The sequence below is a fragment of the Halichoeres trimaculatus genome, unplaced genomic scaffold, assembly GCF_033239565.1.
Source record: "Halichoeres trimaculatus isolate MK-OKI-2021-1 unplaced genomic scaffold, fHalTri1.1 fHalTri1_scaffold_12, whole genome shotgun sequence".
Classification (NCBI taxonomy): Eukaryota; Metazoa; Chordata; class Actinopteri; order Labriformes; family Labridae; genus Halichoeres; species Halichoeres trimaculatus.
The window spans coordinates 24,440,329-24,460,097 of NW_027437190.1; the positions used below are offsets into that span (position 1 = coordinate 24,440,329).

Sequence of the window (19,769 nt, forward strand, 5' to 3'; positions counted from 1 at the left end):
CAGCGCTTGCAATGGGATGTGTCAGAGAAGCAGCGAGGGAGACGAAGAGAGGATGTTAAGAAGAGGAGGTAGATGTGTGGGGGTGTGTATTGGTGTGTGTGAGTCTCTTCTGGGGGATGCGGGTGTCTGTCCTCGGTTCCTAAGGTGATATTGATTTTGTGTGTTGCAGACTATAGAGGAGGAGCATCACAGACTGCAGGAGGCCCTTTCCCAGTACTCTCTGAAGGGGGGAAACTTCCAGTAAGACACCATCACGCCACCTGCTGGCCTTCAGGTGAGAACTCTGATGTAGAAATATAAAGTGAAGGTTCGCAGAAGGTTAGGTGTCATCAGTCATTATTATGGCTTCACAAGGGGAGACAAAATAAAGTTTCTACACTGTGCAAACTCAACAAAGAGTTCCTAACAACAATTAGGCTTGTTCAGTGATCATAGGAGCATGGGTGGTGTGTGCAGGAAAGCAAAAGATATTAAGGACAAAGGGACAAGGTAAACTAACCTTTTACACTTTCTTTCCTCCTCTTCAGATTTTTACTGATGCTGGTTTGAAGTGCAAGACTTCCATTCAGTGGCTCACCTGGAAATTCCTAAACCCTCATGCCTGGACCTCTTGCCCCCATACGGCGGCTTTGTGCACAGTGCAGTGGTTCAGCGATGGAACATGGGATGTGTGTGCAGGTGTTAGTTGCGTATGATTGCATGCATGCTAGATAGAGAGTCGTACATAAAACCAAACCTCCTACTTTTGAGTGGTGAGGTTGCTTTTGCGGAAAGGTGCCAAAAAAACAAACAAACAAAAAACAAAGCAATAAGTTGCTGTGAGAGGGATGCTGCCTAACAATTGCAATGATTGTGATCTGCTGTAACACACATACGCACACCAGAGACATGCAGGCTGTAACAGAATTTACATTATTGCAAGAAGCAGATGTACGATAAAAGAGAAATCCTGAGTTAGCTCGAACCAGGTGAAGCCTTCAGGGGCCAGTGTAGCATTAGAAGATATACTGAAATACTACTGCTGATATATAGTGTTGTTTCTAGTCTATGCCAAAGCACCACAGAGATGCACTTTGCTCTATCTAAACAAGCTGAACCCACACTGTTTTTGCAACATTTATCATGTTTGCTCTTGATTCAGTACAGTTCAGGCTTCATGTAGGCAGCCTGCATTATTTAAAAGTCTGCATCCAAGGCAGTGTGTGTATGTGTGTTACAGAGTTTTTAACTGCTTTTTGGAGGGTTCTTATTGTTATTAGGTCACTTAGAAACATTTATAAATAGTGGCACTGTAGGTAATCAGGCTGTTTATTAAGGATATTTGTTTGTATTTACTGCTTTTATTTATTCCTCAAAGTTTTGTTGGGTCAACATGTTGCCTCACCTGAGTGAAACTGTTACAGCACTGGGCCAAAGTGAAAGAAGAGACGTGAGCTGGGAAGAAAAAAAGAGAAAAACTTAAGATGTGGAGCTAAGAACGTGTATGAAAGATTAAGGTAGAGAGTGAAGGCAAAGGGATGAGGAATGAGTTCAGAGGAAGGTTGATGTTGCTTTGGTTCATTTGAAGTGAGGAGGAGTCGTGATGAGATTAGGATTTGCACTCACTGTACTGGAGAAGACGAAACACACACTCAAACACCCACACACACTCACTCACATATGACAGTTAGATACACTGAAAGCCCAGTGCCACATTTGAGTTCACAAAGGTCCCGCAGTGCCAGCTGTCAACTTCCTCCATGTCAAGTTCATAGACTTAAGACTTAAGCTGGGGTTATAAACTGTATCATACGATGTTAGTCACTTCATGTTCCCCTTTTTGTATCAACGTTGGGCTCTGTTTTTGTATTTTATCAGCAGTTGATTGTGCTTTAATTCTGATTATGTGATTTCTGAGAGGTGGACAAACTGTGGCTGTGCACACAGGACCAAAGACATAACAACGATCCTCATACCAGTGGTTATTTCCCTAAACGTATGCTTTATCTAGGTAGTCACACTTTGCTGCCAAATGCCCCAAAATCCAACGTGTGTTGAACTTGAGAGGTTAGTGCATTTATTTCTCATCTTTAATTTTATTCAGACTTCCCAAGCCTTATGACCAAACCAAAAATAGATCCTTTGGTCAGATTTTCTACTGGCTTTTCATAAATTTATTGAGCAAAATATAATAATTATAACAATATAGTTGTCTGTTTTGTATGTTAAGTGTAACTTGAGCTGGCACTGACTGTTGTGACTGGGTTAAAGGACTGTTACAGCAGCAGAACAAAAAGGACTCCTTACAGGGAAGCCAGACAAGGAACAAAAGGAGGGAGGATAAATTCAGTCTCATTCCTTGATTCCTTTCAGTAGTACTGTAATCATGATCACTTCCTGATATGCATTCTCACCTTTGTTATCACACAATCCTTTGACCCTAATGAACCTCAAAAAGAAAGTATGCTAATAGTGGTTCTATTATTCATCCAGATGTCACAAGTTGTTAAATTATGTCTGTGTTTGTGCATAGCTGCCATGTCTGTTTCTTAGAAATGAATGTAAATAAATGTAACCTTGAAGGAAAACAAAGTGTAGAAAATACATAAATTAGCGCCCCCTATTTGTGTTTATTATGCTTGGTAGCTACACACATCTTGATAACACCCTCATTTGTGTTTGCATGATCACCTCCTCCTTCTTCACAGTCCATATTTTGTTGTGTGTTTCATTTGATGTTTTCTGACGGGCCACAGAGATTTATGTTATTGTCTTCTGCCAAGCTTATGTAATTATGAACTATGCATTTGACCAGAACAAAGGAGAGAGATGGGATTTGTCTGCAATCATGTCTATGCATGAATGAAAGAAATAATTATGCAAATATTGTGAATGAAGCCTATGTTTTGGTGTCTGTTTTCAGTTTAAACCCACTCTGTGCTGTGGCTTAACCAGATACATAATGGGATATGTGTCAGGAGAGCATCTCATGACGGGGTTTTAAACTTTGACGCAGCAGCTCACTGTCGCTCATTGCCTGAGAAACTCTTCTTTCACTTCTTGCTGTCTCCCCACAGTTGCTTTTGCTACATCAACAAACCTAGATGTAGAGAAAAGAGTGTAGTTATAAAGTGGTGCCTTCTTAAGCTGCGTAAAGCGCTCCTGAACCTGAAACACAATCAGAGTTGTTTTGGTTAAACTGTTTTTACGGAGACCTGAGTTTGACAGAAACAATCCAATCCTTACATTGGGATTGGTTGCAAGCCCTCAACTGTCTCAGAAAAGATACTGCTATTTTTGCCATTTTGTCTCTCTATAAACAATGAATATGCAAGAATTATACTGTGTATTTGGCTTTTGATTTTTATTGTGTAAAAGGCTCTTTAATGATGTATACTTCAGGAAAATTGTGGTACGTGTCTGTTTTTTAATTCTTCAATTTTTTTAATAAATTGGGAAAGTAAAGTCTTGTTTTGTAGTTTTATCAGTTTGTACTATGATTTAAAGGTGAATGATCTGGGGTTAACAGTTTTTCTGATTTGACTCTAGTATTTGTGGTTCCTACACAGGTTGCATGCCTTAGCCATAGTGTATGTTTCTTTTAAATCTAAGTGTTTATTTATAAAAAAAAAAAAAAAAAAAAAAGGAAAGAAAAAAAGGAGGTGTGTTTGCTAGCAAATTTGTTCTTCATAAAGACAAAACATAGTTTCTAAATGCAGTCAACAGTAACTTCATGCAAATGGGGGAAGTTCCAAAATCATTCTAGCGTAAATCCTGTCAGAGACAAAAGTAAAGGACCAATGTGTTCAATAACAACTGGAGCTGTGAATTGTGCTACAAAGAAACGTTTTAGCTGTTATTTGAGTTGCCTTTTTTTTGTTTTTAACCTTTTGATTTAACATTCTTAAGCAATGGGGACTGTTACAAACTTGCTTCTCTGCAGCCTTGCTGGTGAGTCAAATGAATTTAATATGCAGTTTTGTCTAAATCTCTTATTGTATCATGAACTGTTCAACAGTTTGTAATTGTATTGCTTCCTTTAACTTCTTCGAAATGGAAAGTATCATCATATTATCATGTTAGCACTATAAAGTTTGATATATTTACTCTTTCAAGCTAACTCTTTATTAGGCTGATTTCTGCTTCAGTGATCCACATCTCCTTAGAGAACAGGTGGCGATGGTACCATGTTATGTGCTTGCTCCACTTAGGTTAGTTATAATGTACAACCACAATTCTGAAGAAATTGGGTAAATGTGTAAAATGATGACAAGAATAGATTTTGCAAACCATTAAAATCCTGGATTTAGTCAAAGTATTACAAGGACGACACATTAAATGTTGAAACTGAAATATTTCTTTGTTTGATGATTTTATATTTAAAGCCAGCGACACATTTCAGAGCAGTTGGTACATGTACGTGTTTACCATTTTAACGCATCGCCTCTTCTTCAAACAACACTCTGTAAATGTTTGAAAATTGGAGCCTGTCCTTTTCATGCTTCATGAGGGGTTTTCATCTGCTCAACAATGAGGGTTTCTTGTAGCTTTTGGTTGATGATGCACAAAATGTTTTCAATAGGAGACAATTTCAGACTGCTGGCAAGCCAGTTTAGCAGACTCTTCAATTACAGAGACATGCTGTTACATGCAGGGTGCGGTGAGGCATTGTTTTGCAGTAAGGCCTCTCCTGTTTTAGTAATTTGGTCAGACCAAAGCGCTGTTTTCCTTTTTGTCTCTGTCCATCATAAATGGGATTGGGCCAAGACAACTAGCCAGTGTTTTTGAATCACGTTTACAAATGATTTTCTCTTGGCATGGTAGTTTTACCTACATTTTTGGATGCAGAAACAAACTATGTCTACTTAGAGTTTGGAGTTTTGTCTGTTTTTACAGCAGCTGTGCCTGAGAGCCTGAAATTCACAGCCATCGCTTTTTGGCCTTGTCCAGTAGATCTCGCAGCTCCTCAGCACCTGTAATGATATTTCTGTAGATAGTGAAATCCCTAAAGTTTGTGATATTTAACTTTGAGGAAAACTATTCTGAAGTCTTAAAACTACTTGCACAAGTAGTTGCTCACGCAGTGCTGAACCTCTTCCCATCTTTACCTCTTAGAGACTCAGGCTCTCTGGATTGACCTAATCCTCTGAACCATGTGACTAACCCAACTGGTTCAAAGATATTCCTCCTTTGCTTTACACACCCATATAGTGTTTTGTCATCCCTGGGCATATTTATTTTTTATTTTTTTAAAGGGGTGCTCTTATCATATTGAAATTAAAACAATTTTTGTTGAAAAAATGGATGTGCTGCCTTTGCCCCATTTCCAAGTCAACATAAGACTGATATGATTTGTAAATTTAACAGAACTCTTGATAATATTGTTTATCTTTTTCAGCCTTATCAGCCCAGCATCAATACAAGTTACTCTGTACAGTTATTTCTCATCGTGAATACAATAAATAACAGCATGAAATAACTGCCGCTCCCTCCACAGTGGTGATCGCTCAGGCTGAGGTGTTTTTGGAGGATGACAGGCCTTACTTGAGCGTGCAGGATGGCCACAGAGCTGTCCTGGAGTGCTGCTACACCGCCAAAGAGAAGTCAGAGAAATTTGTATGGTACAGATTTGTTCATGAAAACAACACAGTCAAAGGTCCACTTCCTGTGAATGATAGCCTTGTGAGTCCTGAAGAAAAGGGCTCCAAACTGTTCTGTGGCATCATCGACTACCCCTCAGTCCAGCTGAAAGACTCAGGTTTTTATCAGTGTTGGCTGAATAAGAGCAAAGTCTTCACACATGGCACCTACCTGCACGTCTTCAGTAAGTGTTTTGTGTGTGTCTGTGTGTTTGTGTAAAATGCACCAGAAGAGCCTGTCTGCAGGACAGTTTTGTGCTAAAAGCTAGTATGCTTCTTCAACAGAGAGGAATGGAGTCAAGTGAGCTTTAAGTACTGCTTACACCTCATAAGCCATAAATCCTGTTAACTGTCATCGAGCTGAGCTGGATGAGTGGCAGCAGCCTTGCAAATGGCAGCTTTGTTAATCTTTACATCATTAGGATGGTCTCATTACAGCACCCTTTATTTGCTTTAAATAGCACCCATTTAAGGCCAAGTTGGAATTATGCAAGAAGTGTTTGTCACACTGTGATGTCTGGTGCATTCATCTAATTAAATCCTGATGGCAGAAATGTAAAATCAACCACTTTGCTCTTTTGGGATTACTTAAAACAATAACATCCATTAGATCACAGGAATAATATTACAAATACCAAACATTTTATATATAAACATGTTTTCTTTAAGCAAACTGGTTTTTTTGCTCTTACATAACTAAACAGTCAACTTTATAACAAAAGACCAAGTAAGCTCGTTAAGTAATTATGTAGTTACCCTAATTCTTTTTTTAAACCGCCCAGTGTCTGTTTAATGTTCACACTCCACTTACAGTAAATTCAAATTTCTGTTATATTTTTTGTGAAAACTCAGAGCCGCTGGAGAAGACTTTAGACCTCAAGGAGAGCACTAAAAACAAAATTCTGACAGCTGAGGGAGTGATGCTGTTTGTGGTTGTGGTCATTCCTGCAGCCACGCTTCTCCTTCAGGTCAGAATAACACCTCATTCTGAACAACTGTGTATTCACACGCCTTGACCTGTCTGTCACCCCTGACCCCAAGCACGGATTTAAAACTATGGGTTATTTCTCAATAAGGAAAATGCCCGATCTGTTATGTCAACAGACCAGAAATTATAGAAATCTGTTAGCTTACCCTACTTTATCTGTTCTGTACACTTTCACGGGAAGTCTCCATTTTTCAGCACACTTCTGTTTTTCCCCTCACAGTCAAGGAAACTAAGCGAACTGGAAAAGAAGAAAGTGAGGAAGGAAGAGGAAAATATATATCAGGTAAACTTTAATAAATGACTCAAATCCTTGGTGTGGTCAACGCACATGATCATGAGCAAAAATAGTTACATGTCACATTGTTGAAAGACGGAACATTGATTTGTATGAACATGTTTAAACCAATGAATTGATTTCTTTCATTGGTTTTTGTGGTCTGAGTTGCTTTTCGTCTGATCTCACACACCACAGGGGCTGAATCTGGACGATTGTAGCACCACATATGACCAGATTGAGCGCTCCCAGGCACATGACCCGTACGAGGATGTGTGCATTTTGGAAGAAGAGGAGGAGGAGATCCAGCTGGAGAAACCTTAGAGTAGAAGGAGAGCTTAAAATGTATTGCAGTGTTCAAAATTAAATGACGTGTGTGCTTTGTAATATTAGCTTATGTGTAGCTTAGTTATGGGGCCAATGCAGGAGATTCAACTTTGTTATTACATATTTCACAAGAACATGCAACAAAATAGATTGCAGCATACCAGAAATGCATACTCAATAAAAATAAATATTCACAGATATACATAAGCAGGATTATATTATTAATTGAAATGAGGAACAAATAGTTACATTATAAACAGAAAGTGCAAAATGTGCAGTTTGAATGTACAGTAATGCAGTTGCAATATATCTTACACAAGATATTGAAAGGACATGACCATTTACTCTTATAACCTGTGTGCTCATCTGTATAATAAATGCTGTGTTGAAAAATGCAATGCTACTACAACAGTTAGATAGGGTGCTATACTAGAACAACATGGTTCTGAAATAATCTGTCTTGTTTAACAACCATAGATCAAGTGAAATTTCTTCAGCCGTCTTCATATAGCCTACAAAAGAATATCGTGTTGTTCCAGAAAAGTTTCAAGTGAGACTTTAGTTTTCTTCATGTGTAAATATAAAAATTGCGTTATTCTTTCATTTCTTTACAGAACGACTTTATGGTCTGTAAAACTTTTGTTGCTTTGTGCTGAAGGAATAAAGTTTCATTTAAAAGGATAAACCCAATGAATGCCCTTAGTGTCTCAATAACCATTAAAGCCCTTCATTCTGGATGAATGAACAAGGACTCACATGTCAAACCGAACTGTAAAACCAAAGCAGCGGGGCAGATCCGTATCGAATATTCATGTCGTGATTGGCTACTGGAAAGTGACGCAGACATTCCATTTTGCTGTGGGCGGGGCCTCTTCACTCGCAGGCAGGTATGAAGGAGAGATGTGAGAGGCGGTGCGTAAACAGAGTGGGCGAAGATGGCGTCGAGCAAGAAGAGTGGTGGGAGTAGCAGGTTTGAGAAAAATGTGAATGGGAGACGCTCGTCGAAACACAAAGAAGGTCCAGTGGGTGAGTTTTTCTCTGTGCCACGCTGACCTCCGTCGCTTTTCCCTTTCATAACGTCTCTTAATTTGGACGCTCCTGAGCTGTCACCTCCGGTTAGCGTCCGTTAGCAGCTACGTTAGCTCGCCGCTGGTAGCTCAAATGAACTGCCGGGATTTCACGGCTCTGTCTCAGCTGTTCACATCCCGTGATTATTGCGTGACATCAAAACGAGGAGGCACTGTGTGAATCTATTCATCCTCCTTTTCTGCCATGCTTGTAGTCAGAAGCATAATAGCAACAGCTGTTGTTATGTGTACCGTTAGTCGTAGCAGTAATAATGTTATCGTTCTAGACACGCCTCAATGCTTGATTCATGTTCACTTTTTCACCCTCTGTGCCCCTAGCAGCTGACACTGACTGGACACACCTGAACAGGTACTCTAAATTAGAAGGGGAAGGGTGAGGATTGGGTATAACGAGATTAACCTCCAGTCCCCAGTGTTAGACAATGAACTCCTGTGGTTAAATCGACAAGGTGAACTAGTAGATCAGGACTGTCTGTGTGAAACCAGAGCAGGCAGACACATCATGAAAGACAGGGCGGACTGTTAAAAAAAGCGACTCAACAGGATGCTACTTGTGGAGCTGATGTTAATGTGACTAACAACCCCCCTCCGGTGCTTTAATGTGTTGTTATGTGAACTTATCTCTCCGTTGCAGGAGCCCAACGAAATGCCACATAATGTCAGTTTTACTACAGTATCAGAACATTTCCACTCAGGTTTTTTATGAATGGGGTGTTTTTATTAGACTTGGGCCTGTGTAATGAGATTAGAGGAGTTTGAATCTAATCCTAAATCTCGCATGAGGCAGCTAACATGCTCAATTCTCATTAGACCTGGAGATCAGATCTGTAATCTTCTATTTAATCCAAGTTGGTGCATTATACAGTAAAAGGAAACTTTGTGTGTCTCATGTGTAGGGGGTGTGGAGGCTCATTGTTGTAGTTTCCTGTTGTTTGGTTGGTCCTTGTGATTGTGAAGGTGTTCTGTCTGGGAGAAGGGTCACAGCCCCAACACAACACTACAGAGCCCCTGCTGTTGGCGCTTCCTCTCGCCTGAGCACTGCACGGGTTTTCTATTTTTAAAGCTTGCTTCCTTTATGCATGGCATTTAGTAGAGTGTCATATATCAAGGCAAAGTTCAAAAAGACAGACCAAACATGTGTCTCATAAAGGAAAAACATGGTAAGTATATTGTCTGGAAAACCTTTTAGCCCAACCAGAGAAAAAGGTAGTGAAAATCTACTCAATAAATGGGCACAGTTCTCTATCCTTGTTATTAAAAAGACATTTCAGGGTCTGTGTGGATATGTAACAGAGAAACTGAAGGGAGCCACTGAATAGAATCCACTAGGGATGCAACTATCCCACTTTTGAACCCCGATACCAGTACCGATACCAGGGCTTTGGTATCAGCTGATACTGATCTGATCTGATATCAGTATTAATATAACCTCATCCTCAACATCAGGATGAGACTGAGAATTAAACTTTATTTTGCAAGATTGAGTTCAATTGATCTGTTGGATTAGCCCTATATTATTGATATCCAATTGTACTTTTTGAGTCAGTATCAAATAGGGGTGGGTACATTTCACATTTGAAACGATACGGTACTGATGCCAGGTACCTGGCAATCGATACCGGTACTCTACGGTACCAAATTTCGGTACTTTTGTGTGTTAATGTGGTAAAAAATATCAATTTGTTTAATAATGAAATATATATTTTTTTCAATTTAACATATTTATTCTATAATATATAAACTTGCAATGCTGTGTTCAAGTTCAGCGTGGAAAATTGCCTACTCTTCGACTCCTTCAAAGTCACAAGGATGCATTTAGGTACCTAAACATGGTACCTTTTGACTTTACATGAATTGTTACGTGGTACTTTTGTCAGAATTCGGTCGGTACCCATAAAAGAACCTAACTCGGTACCCATCCCTAGTATCAAAACTTATAACAAATATAAAGACTGCATCGGTGCAGCCCTAGAAGCCAAAACAGGAACAGCATAAGAAGTGACTTAAGTCTCATCTATTCTAGACCTCAATGAAGCTTGTCCACATTTTGTCATGCATATTAAACAGCAAATCTTTCATGTCAAAAAGACCAATATTTGTCTGTTTTTTTAACAAAACCTCTGTTTTCTCGCTGGACTTAAAAAATAAACAAGTCTGCCTTTCAAACACGTTTAACTAGGCCTGGCCGATAACAAAATTTTGCTAGACAATATATTGTCCCACAATTATTGATGATACACAATGGTATTGACATTATTTTGAGACCAAATTAACCACTAATACAATAATAATATACCATAATAATGCAATACACACTTTCAAATGCAGTATAATTTTATTTTTATGAGTATTTTTACTATGGTAGTTGGATATCAATAACTTTCAATAGTGATATATTGGGTTGGCAAAATTATTGAGTTCATTTGATTTATTGTTCGATTTATTGGTTTATGGACTGTCGTCCCAGGCCTATGTTTAACCATCCAGGAAAAGGTAAAGAAGGTGTAGTAATGTATGTGTGGAAGTGCATCAGTATCAGATTACAGATCAGCTCTGACTTTAGAGCTTTCAAACAGAAATGTTTGCTTTTTTTGTCAAAACACATTAGTAGGGATGGGCAAGTACCGATACCAGGTATCAGTATCGGGCCGATACCAGCCTTTTTCAGGATATTGGTGCTTGTGAAGGCTGCCAATATCAGCAACCAATACTCAAGGTAAAAAAATCTTAGGTCGAGTAAGTTTTTCTCCCCAGTAGTTGCTTCTACTTGCTGCAGTTTAACACCACGGCAAATATGCAACAGGTCCAGTTCAGACAACCTGAATCAACCAGGGAGAGTTAACAGTTAAACTGTTTCATTTGCACTACAATTTACTTCAAAAATATTTATACTCTGAAAGTTATTAGTTTTATTGTGCACTTTAATATGATTTTTTTTTCAAAATTTATAAACTCAGAGAATCAGAGAGAGTTGTTTGTGTTTTATTTTGGACTTGAAATGATCTGTCACTGAAAGTTTAAATTTAATGTATCAAAAGTGCTAGTATTGGTACTCAGTATAGGCAAGTACTCAAGAGGGAGTACTTATACTGGTATGTGTTTGAAAAAAAAAACTGTATCGAACATCCCTACACATAAGAAACCGATTGACAAATAGAGGAATCTCCACAACTTTTCCACAAGGGGTGCTTAAAAAAGGACAACAGACTGAGAAGGGTCAAGATTATGGCAGATAAGTTCAAGCTGATTTGACATGTGTAAACATGAAGCTTCTAGACAGCAGGAATACCAGAACCCTGAAATTGGACCAACAAAGCCATCTCTGGGGCTGGTTTATTTCATTGGGCTAGCACCTGGTCCTAATACTGAGTCTTTGTCTCAGTGATGGCTCATAACCTTTTGCTGTACATCAGTCAATTAATTACACTTAATTACACATTTCTTATGTGGATCACAGAATGTCTTGGATGAAAGAGCAAAAAAATGGGGCTGAAATAAGAACTCCAACAATACAAGCATAAACAGCATCATTTATATTTTGGTCAGGGTTTAAATGTCATGTCCTAGTGTTTTTGTTTCCATGTCTGTGGGTGAAAAGCCACGTCTTAGTCCCTTGAGTTATGGGACTTGCAGTTGTGAAATCAGCCCAGAAATCTGAGCTAAGGTCATATATCTCCTGGAAAAGACTGAAATTTTTCATTCTCTTATTTGTGTGCACAGCCTGTCCCTGCCCAGTATTGTTTTCCCAAAATTTCTCAACAGTTGAGTGATACTCCAAGCTCCTACTGCAAACAAATACTTAACAAATGTTAGAAGGTCTCATGCAAATGTTATCAAAAGATGTCCCCCAAATATGCAGTGTTGTGCAAGACTTGCACTCTAGGTTGAGAATTGTTGGGATCATCAGAAAATATTGACTAGTTTGAAATTCACATTGATTTATCCACGACTTTTCATTATAACATTTTACAGCAGGGCTGGGAAAATATGCTTGTCTCTCATTTTGATTCTTTTGTGATTTTTGGGGTGCCAATTTGATTTAAATCGGGATTCTTTGATAGTTCTGATTTTTGTGATTTTTAGTTTGCTTTTTTTTAACACCATACCTAGTGGAAAAAGATGAATGATGATGATGATGTCTACAGGCTCTGTCAGGAGTCATATTTTCCCAAAAAATGCACATCACATGTGAGTTAATTTTTAAGAATTCTTCAGGGAATCTGATATCTTATCCATCCAACCCAGCTTATAGACAAAGACTCAAATAAAGGACTTAAACTTGGAAAAAAAAAATTGAACAAAAAAATCACGATTTAAAATTATTAAACAAAAAATCCCCATAAATTCATTCTTTTCTCCCACCAATATTTTGAAGATTTAAATTTGGGCTCTGATTTTTCTCTTTTTGAAGCCTGTTGATAGTTGTTGCTTTTACAGCTTTGTTTATGTCATGTGGTTTGTGCCTTTATTAAACAAGAAAGTAGCCCCTAAGATGTAATAAAAGCTGAAATATTGATCACAGCCCATAATGGCTGTGTCCCTGCCAATGTCTGTCTCTATAAGATCTGCCAATTAGGTTGAAGGTCACAGGGAGTTGCACGCTGAACAGCCAATAGCAAAAAAAAGCCAGTGTCAGGGAGAAAGTTAACTGGGCTGAAGTTGCCTGTAGCATCCAGACTCTGTTTTTAGAGGCTTGGGAGGGACCAGCAGAGAGAAAAGAAAAGGACGGCTCATTGCCTCTAGGTGGAATTGTCTTTGACTCTCTGATCGAGGAAGGATGCCATCGTAGAGACGAGAGACATCAAAACCAGCCGGAGAAACCGTGTTGCTTTCCTCTCTGTCATCCCTCTCTCGCTATCTCTCATTCTATCTTTCTTCTCCCTCATGCCCCCGTTGCTTTCGTGGAAGAGAGGAGACAAACAAGGACAAAGCCTTGAACTCAGACGCTGGTAAATACTTGAACTTTTTTTCTCTTCTTGTCTTCCTGTAGCTAGTCCACGTCCCTTAGCTTTCACTCTCTCCCTGAAGCAGGTTGTTTTCTACAAACACTCAGTTCACACTGTACTTGGGAGCCCCGCAGGAGTCATTATGTGTTTGTAATGTTGCTGCTGTGTGCTGTTGTACATGACTTATTGATGTCCACTGTCATTCATCTTTTATGTGGAGAGGCCAGGTACAACTTAATAGTTCCTGCTGGTTTACAATGACTCCTGTGTCGGTAACAAAAAAGGGTGCTGATGGTGAAACATGTTGCTTGTAGTGAATTTGTTGCCAAAACAAGTGAGTCAGTCACATTTCTTCCTCCTTATGACTGTATACTGACAGCTGTCCTCGTCGTAGTGTGGTGACATCTATTTCTTTTAATGTGTTTGATTCCTTATCCTCCGTCAAGCAAAGCTGAAGTCATCACTGGGCCTATTTGGACTCTGAGTGAGCGCTCCATTAAGATTGCACTGCTCCATTTGCATCCTATTTGCATATGATCTGCTCCCTGCAGTAAGACAGGGGGTGTAATATGCACTAGCTTCATTATCATTAAGCAAGGTTTAGAGCAGCTTATGCTGATCCAGGGGTTCATAAAGTTCACGCCTAGCTTACTCTTGTCAACATGCAGCCTATCAGAACACCAGCTCAGAGCGCTGTACCCCCTCACTCTAATTAAGCGATGTAATTTTAAGTCTGGCAGCTGGCCCGAGCAGGTCTGACTGCTAAAGCTGGTCCTGCAGCATGGCAGTCGTGTCGCCGCTTGACCAAAGCAGCCATTGTGTCCCTTCAACCCACACTGCAGATTGCGTTTAAGCAGACAGACGAATGTGTGTATTTTTAGACGCTCTTTGTCCCTGTGGTGTTTCCAGATTTATGCTGACGTAATCAGCTGAGTTGTTGCACATTGAGTAACTGTTTCCTGACTTGTTAGATTCAGAACATTCACACTCACTCACACGGGTGATACTGGTTTGTTGCCAAACCCTGAGATGAAGCAACGTTCTGACTGTTCTCATGTGTGTGTGTGTTTGACGTAAGCGGAGAATTTGTTCTGACATGATGTGAGTGCTACAGGTTCCTGTTATTGATCTTGATGACAGATTTGAATGATTTCTGTTTTTATAGGATGAGTGGATGGAAAACTCTGCTTTACTCACGCTGTGTGGTGCCCTCTGATCCCTCCCTCCTGCCCCCTCTATCAGCTTATTAAAGTATTTTATCCTAAACTAAAACTGCGTGAAGCTCCGTGTCTGTAACTCCAAACTCTCTCCCTCTCACGCTTAGATCTCCTCCTTGTTTACTCATCATAAACCATTCAATCTCCACAAATGTCAGCAGACATCACAAGATACTCTGATATGGTTTAAGGAGACAGCTGGCATCTTGTGTATGCAGTATAACCTCACCGTACAGTAGCGTTAAAACTCCCAGTTTTACTGTGGAATAACCCTTTGATGTCATGTGAGGAGCCTTACTGTATGGTTCTTTCACATGCTCAAAATGATGTGAAATTAGGCCTCAAGCTGCTTTATCAGGCTTTCAGGAGAAGATAGAACATGATATTGTGTTGAAGAACATCAGGGCTGCTTCATGTTGCTCACTTATTTATCTCTGTTGTGGAGCTTTAGTTGATTTGGGCTGGAACTTTGACCAGGGGCCCTGTTGCAGCATATCTCTCATGCAGACGGTTCCATCTGGCTTAAAATGATAACAAGACATGAAGTGATGGCTAAATTGGTGACAGTTTATCACTTATAATTTGAGTCAAAGTTGGGCTCACTTCACTTTTAACTGAGAGATATTTCAGTGACTTGTCTGTTGGTGTGAGTGGAGGATTGTTCTCAGTAAAATAAGGGAGTGGGCTGACTGAAAGGCACAGACAAGACTGGAATATGAGAAAAGAGCTAATGGCTTGAACGTTTATTCATGCAAAGATTGTTTGTGTGTTTGTGTGTGTGTGTGTGTGTGTGTGTGTGTGTGTGTGTGTGTGTGTGTGTGTGTGTGTAACAAGCCACCCAGCTGATAAATGTCAGCGGGTTGTGATTCCTCCCTGCACACAGAAATTGCCTCTCCCATTACTCTTCCTGAATGACAGGTAATGGCAGAATAATTGTGTGATAAGGCCTCCATTATTTCTTTGACCCTCCAAACAATATTTCATTTGGTGGAACTCTTTTTTTTTTTTTTGAAAAAAAAAAAATAAAAAAGAGGAATGCAAAGCCAACCTCTGCTCCACATCCTAAGAGCCTGCTTTGGGCAAAGTTGGAGTCTGGGTAGGCCTGTCACGATAACAAATTTTGCTAGACGATAATTTTTCCAAAATATTATTGCCAATAAATGATATTATTGTCAATATTATTTTGAATTTTTCCATTTTTTTTCCATTCCATTTTCCATTTTTTCATTGATGTAATTATGATAAATGGGATAATAATGTGAGTACACCACATCAAAAGCAAGAAACTTTAATTTCTTAACAGTATTTAACTGTAATTAAGAGGTCAGGATCTTTTAAATAAAATAAATTAAACAAAAAATATAATAAATTTAACAAACAAGAAAAAGAAAAAAAATACAATGAAAATGAAATGGACCCTCTTTTTGAAAAAAACACATGTCAATGAAAATAATTAATACTAATCAAAAACAATAAAACATAGACCCTATCTCTAAAGAAAAAACGAAACTCGAAACTTGCAATATATAAGTGATAGGAGATGATCAGACACAGCAGTCTTTCTTTGAGAAGAATGTTGAACAGATCTTAATCTACTATCTCTTTGACATTTATTAGTCCTGCAATATAAATAGCTAACACTTCTTAGTAACAGAATTAGTCCGTCTTTCCTGAAGCCGCTGCGGGTTATTGGAGTGTCATGACAAGAGAGATGACATCAGTCCAAGGAAAAGTAAATAAATGTAAATTAAAAAACTTTGGAGTAACACAGACAAAACAGAGTAAGAAATAAGGACATTCAGTTATTTTTTTGTGGTTTCTTCTCCCGCCCATTATTTCTCATCTTCACACTGGTTAGGAAAGCACAGCTGTTTCTGTTTTCTCTCCTCTGTTCCCCTCCCTGCATGTTCTCTCCCTCTCCTGTTCTCTGTCTCTCAGCATGCCAGTCACTCTATACAGTAAGTACCAGCTGGTTCCCTGACCTGGTGTTGTGGAAACACAGGTCTCAGGTGGCAGAAGAGCTCAGTTTCAACCAACGGGGGCGTAGATCTTTCTGGATCTTTGTTATACTGCATTAATGCAGAGAGATAGGAACAGTTGATAAACACACACAGCTGTATACCTCCCTTTGGGACTCTTATGCGAGAGTGTTTGTGTTTTTTCGTCAGTGTATGACTAATCTGGGTTTGTTCCCAGCAGCATGACGTGAGCAAAGGGGCCTCTGCCTTCTCCTCCTGCTCCATGCATGTCTGCCTAGATCTCTGCGGATTTTTGCTGCTTAGCTCGGATTTACATCATTTAATTTCAAGGCTTGCTTAACACGTTTCAATCAATGAGCCTCTATTCGCCTGGCTGTGTGGGATTAGTTAATAGAAGTAAGAGAACATTTTGTAGGATACATCCCATGATATCCCACCTGGGCTGCTGTAGTGTCTACATGCTGATAAAGAGTGTGGTCATGGTGCAGAATAGGGATCAGGCTGCTCCTTTTTCTGCTTGCAGGACAAGATACCAGCTCAGTTTTGAGAGCAGGAGGAATAATGAAGTTTCTAAAACTCTGCAGCAAAGCATGCATGGGGTCAGAGAGGTGACATGATTAATGGTGGGATCAATGGATGTTAATGGGATACAAGCCCCTCTTCTCACTCCGATGAGAAGGGAATTTTCTTTCTTGAGAATGGATCAGATAAGTAACTGTTAAAAGCAACCTTTCTTAAACTGTTTCTCTCTCCTAGTGATGGACACCAAGGCAGTGTTTGCGGCCCTGTACAGTGTGTGCGAAGAAAACGCCGCTTTCTTCTCAGGAGGAGCCAAAGGGTCGCAGGGTGATGCGGCCCGGCGGCTGGTGGAAACCATGAGGCTGATCCAGGAGCATGCACGCAGTCTCGAGCCCGTCGTTTCCGGCTTCGCTGCAGTTTACCACCACTTTGACTTTGACCCTCACATACCTGCCAATGGCTATCGCTCACTGGTCAAGGTAGGCTGTGGGATGTTTAAAGTCTTTCTGTTTGCTTAGTAAAGCCTCTGAGCTGTGCCTGTGTTCTCATATCAGCACAGTTTAGCTTTGAGAAAGCAAGCCCTCATACAGCAACATATTCTTATCAATATTCTGCCCACACTGTGAGAAATGGCTCAGCAGCCCCTCCGTGCCTTCATATTGCTTTGTTTCAAGGTCAGTCCATTTGTTTTACAGATTGATTTTATGTTGCAAATCAGGTTAGATAAATCCCTCCAGCTGGAGAATATCTACCCCAACTGTACTCACTGTACTTTATCTTCTACAGTTATTGATGAAACATCATGACCTTCAGTAGCTGCAGCCCACCACAACTGAATGAGTCTAGCAGAGTAGTAATGAATGCTGCTCTGTTTTCAAGCCTCCAGATTTCTACATTTATAATCCTTCTCATCCCTACACTGCAACTTTGACTAATCTGTAACACCGAGGTGAAACAGGCAGCGTTTCACGTGCTCACATCCTGGCCTGGTATCATACATGTGGATTTTTTCCTTTCAGCTGAAGAAGTTAATCAACAGACAATTCAAGCAGAGCTGAAACACATGAATTAAAAACAATTAAATTGGCTTACAAAACATTGACAAGAACAGCTACCTCCTACCTGGGGTCCCTCATCCAGGTCTACACTCCTCCTCGCCCACTACACTGTACTTGTGAAAGACACCTGGTGCTCCAGCCCAGCACGGCTCTAAATCTCTAGCCAGACTCTTCTTCTCTGTTATGCCCTAATGGTGGAATGAATTGCCTTACTCTATATGATCTATATGATATGAGATGTCTGAAAACTCATCTGTTCAGGAAACACTTAAGCACCTAAGCTGACCCTTCTTCTCTTTGTCCTCACGGGTAGAATAAGTTAGAAGGTCTTAAGACCCAGCTCTTAGTGAATTTTCAACATTTATACTAAATATTGTTGATGGTTGAAGTATAATGTTGCAGCAAATAATTGTGGTTAGTTGGCCAGATTATTCTACGTTATTAAAAATGATTAAATAAAAAAAATCCTGCACTTGATGGCAGTGTCTGCAGCCAAATACCTCATAGCACTTTTGTCGCACTAACTTGGTTTTTCCTTTAATCTAAATTCTTGCTTGCGTTGTATGCTGCTTTGGACAAAAGCGTCTTCTTACTGAAACTGTAGAAATGTTAAAGAACAAAGAGTATCTTCTAATTTTTATGTGTATCTTCTTATTTGGATTACAACTCTTCCATACCATCCTAAAACATAATTTCCCTCATTCGTAAAGATAGAAAAAGCATGTTTGATTATGTTTATACAGAAAACACAGAACGGCAAAGGCATATGTTAGACTCCACACTTTCCCTGGTCATTAACTGCAATCTTCATCCTTTTCTAGTTGGTGCGCTGCTGCCTTCTCCACATCATCCAGAAGGGGCGATACATCACCTCAAACCGCCGCAGCATCTTCTTCCGAGCGGCACACAACGCCGGGGAGATGGAGGCCTACTGCAACGCCCTGTGCCAGCTGCGAGCCCTCCTCTACCTGGCTCAGCGCATGCTACATGACAACAGCCACGGCAACCTTTTTTTCCAGGATGAAAGCGGTCTCAGCGAGAGCTTTGTTCGCGAATACTGCTCCATGCACAAGGGGTGCTTCTACGGCCGTTGCCTTGGCTTTCAGGTGAGATGAGCAGCATTGCACTGGGCGAGGTAGTTAGGACACATAAGGATGATAAATAGAAGCCCCTAGGGAAACAGAAGGGTATTACCTGAGGATTTTATGTAAAACAAAAAACATACATGACTGGTTTTTAAAGTCAGCAGTTATAGGAATCAGGAGTTGGAGAGACAGGAGAAAATCTCTACATACTGCAGAGAAGAAGAAACTCTGAAGTAACCTCAAGCTCTCCCTCAAATCATCTGAATGAGCAACTTAATGTGGCAGCCGCCAATGGTTTTGTCCATACAACATCCTGCCCCCCATGATGTTTCTGTACTCTGTGTCAGGGCTGGTCATGAAGAGAGCAACACAAGTCACAAATCTTTCCTAGCCTCTCAGCCTCAAGTTGTTCATTAATTTTGAAGGAAGTGTCATGCTGATGTTAGATGAGAAAAACAATTTGAGTGCAAGTCACCAGGTGCTCATACTACCCCCTTCATTACATCAGACTCTACAGGGAGAGATAATAGAGAAGGGGGGGGAAAGACGTTAGAAGAGTAATAAGTGGAGGCCAGGAAAGTAATACTGACTCCTGCTGCTCAGACCTGCAGGTAAAATGTAGCGTGTAAAAGATTTGATTGTGCAGCCACAGTCTCTGTTCTCAGTTGAG

The 19,769-nt window shown here is 40.0% G+C and overlaps 3 protein-coding genes across 7 annotated transcripts in view; all 3 read left to right on the forward strand.

The window, feature by feature from the left end:
- Nucleotides 1-3,394, forward strand: part of arhgef1 (Rho guanine nucleotide exchange factor (GEF) 1) — a 44,839-nt gene extending 41,445 nt beyond the window's left edge. For all 4 annotated transcript variants that reach the window (XM_074682811.1, XM_074682810.1, XM_074682812.1 and 1 more), the window contains 2 exons: nt 170-274; nt 528-3,394. In XM_074682811.1, coding sequence (XP_074538912.1) covers nt 170-244 — 75 coding nt within the window. In that variant the 3' untranslated portion in view covers nt 245-274; nt 528-3,394. The remainder of the gene's footprint in view (nt 1-169; nt 275-527) is intronic.
- A 395-nt stretch (nt 3,395-3,789) lies between these two features.
- Nucleotides 3,790-7,792, forward strand: cd79a (CD79a molecule, immunoglobulin-associated alpha). Its single transcript, XM_074682840.1, has 5 exons — nt 3,790-3,930; nt 5,477-5,803; nt 6,471-6,586; nt 6,827-6,889; nt 7,079-7,792. Exons 1-5 carry the CDS (start codon nt 3,891-3,893, stop codon nt 7,202-7,204), a joined length of 672 nt encoding a protein of 223 aa, XP_074538941.1. The 5' UTR covers nt 3,790-3,890; the 3' UTR covers nt 7,205-7,792.
- A 291-nt stretch (nt 7,793-8,083) lies between these two features.
- The window catches only part of lipeb (lipase, hormone-sensitive b), a 28,163-nt gene continuing 16,477 nt past the window's right edge, over nt 8,084-19,769 (forward strand). The window contains exons 1-4 of one of the 2 annotated variants that reach the window (XM_074682815.1): nt 8,095-8,233; nt 13,204-13,244; nt 17,194-17,435; nt 18,836-19,120. In XM_074682815.1, the coding sequence (XP_074538916.1) occupies nt 17,196-17,435; nt 18,836-19,120 (525 nt within the window). In that variant the 5' untranslated portion in view covers nt 8,095-8,233; nt 13,204-13,244; nt 17,194-17,195. Of the gene's footprint in view, nt 8,234-13,203; nt 13,245-17,193; nt 17,436-18,835; nt 19,121-19,769 lie in introns of both variants that reach the window. The other variant, XM_074682814.1, reaches the window with a different exon arrangement.

Coding starts and splice junctions, on each gene's coding strand:
- cd79a (XM_074682840.1), top strand. CDS start 3,891: ATGGGGACTGTTACAAACTTGCTTCTCTGCAGCCTTGCTG. Junction 5,804..6,470: donor CACCTACCTGCACGTCTTCA/GTAAGTGTTTTG, acceptor GTGAAAACTCAG/AGCCGCTGGAGAAGACTTTA. Junction 6,890..7,078: donor AAGAGGAAAATATATATCAG/GTAAACTTTAAT, acceptor CACACACCACAG/GGGCTGAATCTGGACGATTG.